General features: G+C 36.1%; 1 protein-coding gene across 1 annotated transcript; it reads left to right on the top strand.

Annotated features, from left to right (window-relative positions):
- The first annotated feature begins 884 nt into the window (after positions 1 to 884).
- LOC131037391 (nucleoside diphosphate kinase 1) lies at positions 885 to 6,538 on the top strand. Its single transcript, XM_057969513.2, has 4 exons — positions 885 to 1,207; positions 4,333 to 4,381; positions 4,514 to 4,745; positions 6,242 to 6,538. The coding sequence occupies exons 1-4, from the start codon at positions 1,157 to 1,159 to the stop codon at positions 6,357 to 6,359; spliced, it is 450 nt and encodes a 149-aa protein (XP_057825496.1). The 5' UTR covers positions 885 to 1,156; the 3' UTR covers positions 6,360 to 6,538.
- The last annotated feature ends 4,326 nt before the right edge of the window (positions 6,539 to 10,864 follow it).

The raw sequence follows: 10,864 nt of genomic DNA, 5'->3' as shown, positions 1-10,864 counted from the left end.
AATATCTTTGAAAATTTCACGAGAGTTCCCCTCTATAAGAGTCCCCACCTTTTACATTGCCAATAGCCTTGCATTTATAGAGTTTATTGGGTATTGTTATCTAAACCCTTATTGGTGACACTCTTGTAAAGGCTTATGCTAGCGTAGTGTAATAATTGATAATTGAACATTGAATTGCTTTGAACTTAACTTTTTCTTAGAAGAGTTTTCTTCACACAAATAAAAACGTTATGATATATTACTTTTGCATTTAGTTCATTATAATTACATGATTAGTTTAATTGTTATATGTACTTCTTCAAATAATAAATATAAGAAACATATTCCACACTTTTACTTTCCTTAAAAAAATACACAAAAATATTTACATTAAATATACAAATTCATATAAAAAATTATCATTACAAAAACATATATTAACTATTCTACAAACTATCTATGTAAACATTGAAAACCTTAAATTCTATTCTCTACTCATTCCAATTGTTAACAATTTCCAACCAGAAAATCAATGTGGAGACAATATCTTTGTATTTTTTTATTTGATCTACAATATCTTTGTTGATTTGAATTCCTTAGCAATGAACTATATCCCTAGCTTTTATGCACATTGGTGCATTCTGATTGGTAGATAGCAACTTCTAACAAAAATCAATGTTCATGATGACATGATATCTTTACTTTTTTTCGAAGTACGTACCTACCCAACCCTTTTCAAATAGTGTACACAAGAACGAAGCATAATTTACGTTTGGTAACTTGTAATTAAATACCACTCTTCCAGTAACTTGTAATCAAATACCATGATTTACGTTTGGTAACTTGCAATTAAATACCACTATTCTAGTAACTTGTAATTAAAAACCACTATTCCAGTCCATTGTTTTTCTTTCGTTGCTTTGAGTCAAATTGTAATGATGCAAATTTCTATGGTCTAGAAGGACCAAATATTCCATGAAATATTCCTTCCGATTAGGTTTTTGAACATGTCGGACTAAAATATCAAAAAATGGGACAGTAGCATCATATGAAATAGGGTTTTTGTGAGGATCTTCGCTTATAAGAAAGAGCATTAGAGCGAAGAGTTTTTGCAAAGCAAAATTGTGCGCTCATCTCTGGTAAATATCGCCACAGATTTGTGTTGAGAGAAGAAAAGATGGAGCAGACTTTTATCATGATCAAGCCCGATGGCGTTCAGCGAGGATTGGTGTGTATCATGTGTTTTTGTTTTTCTATCATTCTGATAGTTATGGTGTTGATTTGAGTGTTTTAAAGCATGTCTTTTATTTTTTAACCATCTTGTGTATGTATTTGTATGGTATGCGTGGGTTTTTTTTCTTTTAACTCCCTTGTGTTTTATTCTGTCTGCTAAGTGAATATTATCACTGGAACGGAGGAGGCAATATGAGATGAGAGAGGGGTTTGTATCTAGATTGATGCATGTTGGGTGGGGTTACGTGGGTCCTTGAAGAAAACCTTATGTACTTAGTGGAAGTTGCAGGATCTATTTTTCATTAGTTTTACTCTTTTACAAGATTTTTTGGCCCCCGGCCAGTTAGTTAGATTGGGCCTGAAACTGAAGTTGAAGTTTTACCTTGTTTGTTGCCACACTTGACCTTTAACATTGGGTCTTGAAATTTTGACAGAATACATACTAAACTCAGTACTCCCTCCTTACAAGTGACGTTCATTGCAATTTTGTTGACATAAAATTATAATCGGATCTGGTGTTGGCTCATCTCAAATGATTGATGATATGCCTCTTCTTTATCTTATTTTGCTGTGCCTAAGTGTGGGTAGGGCTAAGCCTGATGATCTAATGTGCCTTTTGCAAACATCATTAGATCTCATGTGAAGTGGTAGACAATATGTCTCTTGTTCTTCTGCTGTGAGGTAAACTCACAATGTAGCCTTGACTTGATCCGTCATTTTTAAGCTGGAATCTTTCTTAGCTCGTTCTCTTTTCTTCTCTGGAAGTTTTTAATTGACAGATTATTATTTGTAGATGCTTGAGCTATAGGTGTAAAACTGAGAGTCTGATAATTTGTATGCACCACGTCAATTATACCTAGATGTGTATTCGTAGATGTTCGAGCTACATTTTTGATGTCTCTTTAGCTCCGATATGGGTCTAAAGTTAGGAAGTGATGCTTTTGTATGTAAAATATTTATACATGCTTTTTAACAAATAGATTTTTGCTGTGTATAGTATGGCTTCTTATTTGAGGTCAAGTCAAATGCAGAAATGTTCAAGGCATCTTACTGAGTGTTTGATTGTTTGCTTGTGAACCGAATCAGACATGATTTGTTGCTATGAATGCAGTTTTATTCTTTGTTATCTGGATCATAGTTTGATTCTCTGGGCTTTTAGAGGAAACATGTCAAATCTCAAGCCAAACAAGACCCAGAAATTTTTGTTGGCTTGGAAGTTTTGATACTCATTCACAAGGTGCCCAAACATAAAAGTAATAATAATTTTGAAGCTGGAAAACTGCACCACTCCCCGCATATTAGCATTTAGAATTCATTTTTGCGTCACCCACAAGAGAAAATATGGTACCATTAGCAAGGTTTTGCAGAATTTTGGATGATATTTAAAATAATATGCCAATTTCTTCCTGTTGTTTGGTGTTATTTTGGTAGAGCTTGGCCCCAGCTTAAAATGAATCAATTGACTTATAATCTAGAGTCTACACCAATATGCCATGTCAAAATCTAGTATGGTCTTTATGTGTAAAATATTAGAGTTCGAAATGTAAAGAAGCATTTCTTTACACCAGTGTTCTATATAATTCTGTGTTGCCATGTTTGTCCAGAATCCATCAGGTATCTGAACGGGATTGAAGCTTTAAGTTTGAACCAGGTACAGATCTTGATCTGAATTCTTTCCGGGCCCACCCAGGCATTTGGCTACGCCTGTGGGTTTGCCCTAGGCATTTCAAGACAGGACTGTACAATGTGCACATTTGTTAATTGCCTTCTGGTTGTAATTAGAGTGGTTTCAGTTACAATGTTTGTGTGTTCAGAGTTCTATTTTGGGCAGGGGTCCACTGCATGTATCAATACAGGACTGCACAATGCGTGCCGTTGTCAATAGCCTTTTCGTTGTTATTGGAATTGTTTCATGCTGCGATGTTTGTGTGTTCTGAGTTCGATTTTGGGTAGGGGATATCTTGAGATTTCTGTTTGAAAGTTTTCATTTTTGACAGGGGATATCATGAAACTTATGCTGGGAATGTTTTCATCTGATGGGCAATGTTTAGTATAATATTATGATCATGTGGAGGTGGTTCGAAGAAACTATATTTGGGTTGTGTACATGTTTTGTCAGTTTTGCTTGGAATTCAGGTCAGGAAGTCATACCTTTTTAGGACAACTGAACAAGGTGGTGCATTCAATTTATTAGCCCTTATGGTAACAATTTTTGATTGTTTTAATCAATCCATTTTCCTTAACATCAGTGCGAGAGGAGGGCTTGAGCTATATACAACTCTCCCTTATAGATATATAGCTACTGCCTGCCCAGATCTAATCTAACTAGATGGGTTTGGGGGTCGAACTAGGTCATTAGAATTTGCGTGCTTTTGGCCAGCCTATTTTAGATTGCACTGTCAGAGTCTTTTCCACCAATATATCGGTAATATAGGAAGTGCCGAAATCTTCAGGTAGTTGTAGGACTGTTCTTGGGAATTACCAATTGTTGCTGATCTCTACAATCAAGTAATAAAAGTTATAAATATTTGGATTGTCAAAGCATTACTGTCTCACACACCCTTTTGGCTGGAACAATATACCACTGGAATGACCCTTTTGTTCTGTTTATGTTTTAATTTATAGGAGTGAGTTGTGCATCATTGCTGATGTTTGTTTGTTTTCTGGCCTGTAATGACTTTTTATGATATGGTTTGCATGCTTTTATTAGCAAGGAGTAAAATTTACTGTGATTCAATTAGTAATATGAACTGGTTAAATATTTTTAATACAGAGATGTTAAATTTGTTTATTGATGTGTTTGTGATTGATAATTCAGTTTGCTCTATTTTGCTGTTACCTATTGTTTATGTTGACTTTCAGTGGGAAGTGTTTGATTTCAATTCATGAAGGTTTATGAAATTCTACTTCTGTTATAGGCTCGCATTGTAGGATGTGTCTGACAGCATCACTTCCTTGGTTTGTTAGCATGAATTTAATCCCAAACGAGATGAATTGCCAGTTGCTTACCTTATTTGCCATTTTTGTACTTTGTATTGTGCAAGAGTTTGAAGGCTTACCTAAGTAGTCAGTTTGAGAAATATTCTTGGGTGAATAATGGTTCTTTCATTTATTATATAGGTGGGTGAAATCATTTCTCGGTTTGAGAAGAAGGGATATTATCTGAAAGGTAAGAAGCAAACTCTTTCATGTAATCAAACGTACAGTAGCGTAAATTTTTGATTTGATAGACCACATAGAAATTGCAAGTTATTGTTATTGTGTAACAATTCTAATATGCATTGAACTTGTTGTTTGTTAGGTCTGAAAATGGTCTCTGTGGAAAGATCATTTGCTGAGAAACACTACGAGGACCTCTCTGCAAAACCATTCTTTGGTGGGTTGGTAGAGTACATTATTTCTGGCCCAGTGGTTGCTATGGTCTGGGAGGGTAAAAATGTGGTTGCAACTGGCCGAACAGTCATAGGAGCAACAAACCCTTTAGCTTCTGCCCCTGGAACTATTAGAGGCGATTTTGCAATCGAGATAGGAAGGTAAAGACAACCTCAAATATAGAGAATATAAATTTGTTACATATGGTGTTTTTACATTTTATTAAATATTGCAGTGTAGAAATTTTGCTGTTGGGTTCTCACTTCATCAATTCTTAATGCACTTTTCTCCTGGTGTGCGTTGTGCTTATAATCTCAACCAGAGGAAAGCTTTATGATGTGCCATTTGTATGTCGTTGATTAAATTAAAATACCCAAACCATGTCAGTTAAATTTTGCAACAGTCCAGGTTTTCATAGGATGCTATAGTTTCTTTTTTGATAGTGTTTGTAACTGGTTACTTCCTAATTCCCTTGACTTCAGTTTTTTCTGCCCTTTGGTTAAGGAATTGTGTTATAAGGGGAATATCTGTTTTGTTAAATTTAGTAGGACTTTAACCCTAGCATCATCTTCACTCACATTGAGGGTTTGAAACCAATTTTTCGCAAGTGCAAGCTGTCCTTTAGCTAAGTGATTGTGCTGTAAGGGGCATATCTATGTTGTGAAATTTACCCAGGGCTTTGCTAGTTGCAGTCATCTACACCCACATTGAGGATTTGAACCCACTCTTTTGGAAGTACCGTGTGCATTCCCTTGGGTAGGTGATTGTCACAAGGGGCATATCTATGATGTGAAGTTTGCCCAGGCCTTTACACCTTGAATCATCTGCACCCACTTTAGGAGTTTGAACCTGGGTCAATGCTAATAAAGTCCACCAATTGCAACTTTACACTTGGTTGTCAACTTTTTTTTTCGCCTTTTTAGGTTGTCTGCTGCAAAATTAAGTAGATGGGTTAATGGTTATATTTTGCTTTGCTAAAGTTTCAATACAATACTTACCATAAAGATGAACCGTAAACCCAACATTTGTAGCATTTGTAAATCTGCAATGGACAACACCTAATTTAAGTAAGGTGCTGCCTAGTGGCATGTTGCAGGTGGCAAGACTAGTATTAACAATGAGACTGAGATTCAAAACTCACCAAATGAAATTTGGCCAAGGCCACGTGCAAGGCTTGGATGAATTGCATGGCACAGTTATATGCCTCTTCCAGTATATACTCTTATCTGGCTAGTTATGTATGCTCCCCTTTTTACCTATTAAATAGGGAAGATAATATCCTATCAAACCCATACTGGGATCTAAATGCCAATACAAATGTCATTGATGATACTTTTGGGGGTCAATTTGATGCCCCTGCTTCTTCTGTTTGTCATTTTCAGAACATCAAACATTGTTCCTCTTGTTAGTTTTACCCCTACTAAATTTTAGTTTAAAAGGTGAACCTGCATTCATGAATGACAAACGTGAAGGAAAACTAAATTTAACCAATCTTTTTGCTGATCTTGTAAATAAAAAAGGTATCCTGTTTCCTGTAGAACGAATCTTTGTTGTTTAGTTGGCTTCATCAGTTCAAGGTTGACTCCAATTTAGGAAACTTGCTATTGGATTGTATTCACAAATGTCTGTTTTTTCTAACAATATGCATTTCTTGCAGGAATGTCATCCATGGTAGTGATGCGGTGGAAAGTGCAAAGAAAGAAATTGCACTATGGTTTCCAGAGGGTGTGTCAGACTGGCAAAGTAGTCTGCATCCTTGGGTTTATGAGTCTTGAGATTTGTGATCTGTTTTAATATCTGCATTTGTAATGTTTTTGGGACTTTACTGAGGTATTTATTTCATCTCAAATCCAAAGAGTAAATTCTCTAGTATTTTTGCTGGAGTCTTCTTTGAACTTGTTGCCTTCATTATGAAATACATGGTTCTAAGATTTCCCTGTTTCGGGACTTGATATTTTGTTTGATACTGGAGGTTATATGTTTAATTAGAGTATTGGCATATAAAATTCTGAAGCATTCTGGTTTGTAGATGCAATATTTTGTATTAATAATTGATCAGTTTGGCTCCCATGAAATTCGCATGCCTATGAATATACAAGGACATGAGAGAAGTATGTGTGAATTTGGAATCTTACTCTTAACAGCTGTGACAAAGTTATTTAGAATAAATAATAAGGAAACTACGGAAGTTACTGAAGTTACTTTTTGCGACTAAGAAAATTTCCATTCTAGCAGGGTTAAGAAAATAATGGGGATGTCCGCAATGATATTTTAGTGGAATTTATTTTATTTAGAATAAATAATAAGGAAACTACGGAAGTTACTGAAGTTACTTTTTGCGACTAAGAAAATTTCAATTCTAGCAGGGTTAAGAAAATAATGGGGATGTCCGCAATGATATTTTAGTGGAATTTATTTTATGATTCTTTGACAATTTATCTATTTCCGTTGAAGCAAATATAACTGAAACGACCTTTATTTACTCTGGCCGACACAAATTATGTTTTAATACGGTCAATCTTCCTTTGTAGTGAATGTTTAAAAACCATAATGGGATGTCTTCAATAATTTATCTGTGACATTTCTTTTTTTGTGGTTAAACCGAGTTTCCATTGGTGAAGTAAACGACCCAGGTGATTTATACGAGGTTACCAAGCTCCATACTGGTTGGATATTTAGCAATAAGCTCTAGCATGGACGGGTTCAAGTGAAACAAGTATTGGTAATGATGGCTTACTTGTGACATTTCTTTTTTTGTGGTTAAACCGAGTTTCCATTGGTGAAGTAAACGACCCAGGTGATTTATACGAGGTTACCAAGCTCCATACTGGTTGGATATTTAGCAATAAGCTCTAGCATGGACGGGTTCAAGTGAAACAAGTATTGGTAATGATGGCTTACTTGTGACATTTCTTTTTTTGTGGTTAAACCGAGTTTCCATTGGTGAAGTAAACGACCCAGGTGATTTATACGAGGTTACCAAGCTCCATACTGGTTGGATATTTAGCAATAAGCTCTAGCATTGACGGGTTCAAGTGAAACAAGTATTGGTAATGATGGCTTACTTTTTTGAATGCAAACATTGTTAAGATCCTATGCCCTATTCTGTTTTTCTTTTTGCAATAATGCCTACTGGAGGCAGGTTCAACTGAATGGTAATGACATTTCTGATAATTGTCTGCTGTCTTCATGGGGTCAAACATACACACCATCCTTTTTCTGCTTTTACCAATAAACAACAGCCCGGACTGTTCAACTGAAATAACTATTGGTAACAATTTGCTTATTTTGCCAATTGTTGGCAGTATACATGGGTGCAAATAGATATGAAGGACGTGTCATGCTGGTTGTCTTTTTGCAATAATCCCTACTGTAAACAGGTTCAACTGGGTAGTAATGGCTTATTAGTTGTTTCTGACAATAGTCTGCAGTTGGAAATGAAAATGGATCATTTTTATACAACATGGGCATCTAATTATGTTCTAAATGAGGGGATTTGAACATGTGACCTCTCTTTCAAGAATATACTAGGTTGAAAAATTGTCTCACAATTTACTCTGCCTAAATGAAATCTTTGCTTTTTAGAATGGTCTTTACTTTTGAGAAAGAATACACATTATGTACCTTCCATCTATAAACTCCTAACAATGAATCTAGTTTCACATTTGGTGACCAAATCTTTCATTACATTGTGAGTATACTTATCTTAATATCCTATGTTGCACTGTTGACTAAAACAACAGTCCACATGATAAGATGCAATTTTCACTGCAGAATATAATCTTTAGTTACGAGGGTTGATAAAACTTGTAATCTTTAGTTACGAGGGTTGATAAAACTTGTTATGGAGAACTTATCTGGATTGACTGAAATGTAGTCACTGTTCTAAATAGTAGTGCTATAATTCTAAGCCATTTTGTTTCATCGGCATGTTTTACAAATTAACAAGCCCTTAGGCATGTATGGTTCTCTAATGCATTTAGACCTAAACAATGGGGTGCCATACTCCATTTTCTATAATTCAATTTTTAATTATATAGAAAATTATTAAATAATTACAAATATGGTAGATTCAATAATTAGAAAAGATATATTCTTGTTGGCAGATCTGATCCACCGCAAAGGGTTTGGGAAGCTTCTAATTGAAGAAACGTCATCTATATTAGTAGTATGTAGAAAGAGACATGTTCCAATAGATATATATTCGTATAAGCAAAATATAAATGTAATAGTAGAGATAGGAGGATAAGGAATAGGATAGGATGAAAGACATTCATAGTAACAAACATGAAATATATGTACGAGGAGAAACATATTAAATATGGTGAAAGGGAGTCTATAATTTATTTATTTATTTTTTAAAAATGGCTAATGTACAGTGTGAATAAGTTCCTTACTCCTTTTGTATGATTGGTCTAATGTATAAATACAATATACATAATTATGTGGGACTTAGAACCCAAGTTTTTTTTTCTCCATTTTCTTGTTAACGATGGTTTTGTTGTTGGGAGCTTGGTTAGTCTTACACAAAAGACAACAAGGAGTAATTCAAAGTTAAATTTTAAATTTTGCAAAAGATTAGACAAAGACTTGAATTTTTTGTTATGAATTGTAGTATTATCTCCTTGGTGTTTGCCTTGTGAGAGGTAGTTAGGCACTAAGTAATGAAGAATGGAAGGAGGAAAACTTCAAAAAGAATCCTTGAAAAGATGCTACTCATAGAAGGAAGTTAGAATATAACTATTATGGGATTCTTCAGAAAGAATCCTTGAAAGGATGCGACTCATAGAAGGAAGTTAATATAATTCCCATGGAATAAAATATGAAGAGGAACAAGATCCCAAATTAAACACCCATTGCAAAAGGAGATAAGAAGAATTCAAGAGAGATTAAGGAACAAATAGAATTGACAAAGAAGGTTAACATGGCAAGTCCAAATGGTGAAGAAAGACAGAGACAAAATATGGAGAATGAAGAAAGACATCACAAAAGATTGGAGAATATGGAGAAGATGAGGAGTGAGTGTGCTAATGAGGGTGTTGTTGAATGCGCCAAGTGCTTCCAGATTAGAAAACTAAAAGGAAACTAGAAAAGAAGAGTGGAAGACTTTGGAAAACTTGAATTGATGTTGGGAAAGAGCATGATGACTCTTAACAAATTTTGACAATGTTGGCAATTTTTGTGCCAACCTTAGTAGAGATCAGTTCTAAAATTTCAGTGCAACTAACACATCGTGTTAGTCATACTTAGCAGATTTTTTTGCTTCCTTATGTTTTATAGAAAACACATAACACGTTGGTTATGTGATGTGTCAATAACACGAGGGTTATTGACCTGTGCCTTACAGCTACACCGACACCTCGTGCGAATAACACATCGTGTTATTCGCCACCTCAGGTTTGCACTGCATGTTATTTGGCTGCGGCAGGCTAAGGTTTTGGCCACACAAGTTTTGTATAGCAGGTTTTGCCCACGTGGGATGGCGGGGAAGGCAAGGAAGTCGGTTCCTTTTTTTCCCCTCGTGTTGGCATAAGTAACAAAAATGATGCTTGCGGGGTAACGAGAACCAAGTTGTTGGTGATGTTCTCCGTTATCTCGCAAGGCAGAAAGGTCAAGAGGAGGGGCCTTGCGGGATAAAGAAAAACAATGTGGGTGATGTTCTCCGCTACCTTGCGAGATGAAAGATGCCTAGGAAAGAGTGTGGCGGGGCAACAAAAGACAAAGGCAAATGGTTTTCCCCGCCACCCCCCCAGGGCAAGAGGAAGGTGAAAGCGCCCTTTTGGGGTAATGAACAGATGAAACCATTGTTGTTCTCTGCCATCCCACACCAAGCCAAATATCAAGCAAATGGTTGCACGTGGTGACCAAATCCAAGGGGGATTATTATTCCCTGCCATCTCGTGGAGTGAGAAGGCCGCTCAACGGTCACAATAGAAAGAAGCGTGGGCCCGAGGTGCCACATCAGTCATTGTTTGCCGTCGGATCTTCATAAAGGCTTGATCCGACAACCATGTTTTAAACTCATATTGAGCCCTATTGGGGGCTACGTGGCTTGATCGCACGCATCCATCTTCATGGTAAAAATTTAAATCCCTTTTGCAGGCGAGGCCCGTATTTTGTTTAGGTAGCATCTAGATCTAACCAGAATCAATTCACCCACTCTTAGTGGCTCTGCCATTACTCCAAACATGACCCCTGCGGTCGGTTTCCGATGCCACCTGTGGCGCATTCATTACAATGAAGACTTATGGGTTTGAAGGCCTTTTTAGATGCCATCCTA

Source organism: Cryptomeria japonica, chromosome 5 (assembly GCF_030272615.1).
Source record: "Cryptomeria japonica chromosome 5, Sugi_1.0, whole genome shotgun sequence".
Taxonomy (NCBI): Eukaryota; Viridiplantae; Streptophyta; class Pinopsida; order Cupressales; family Cupressaceae; genus Cryptomeria; species Cryptomeria japonica.
This window is presented reverse-complemented; position numbering and strand designations above follow the sequence as displayed.

Bases quoted from the DNA above. Each gene is read 5' to 3' on its own strand.
- LOC131037391 (XM_057969513.2), top strand. From the start codon at position 1,157: ATGGAGCAGACTTTTATCATGATCAAGCCCGATGGCGTTCAGCGAGGA. The intron at 1,208-4,332 runs GTGTGTATCATG...TTTATTATATAG, and splicing joins ATGGCGTTCAGCGAGGATTG to GTGGGTGAAATCATTTCTCG. The intron at 4,382-4,513 runs GTAAGAAGCAAA...GTTGTTTGTTAG, and splicing joins GAAGGGATATTATCTGAAAG to GTCTGAAAATGGTCTCTGTG.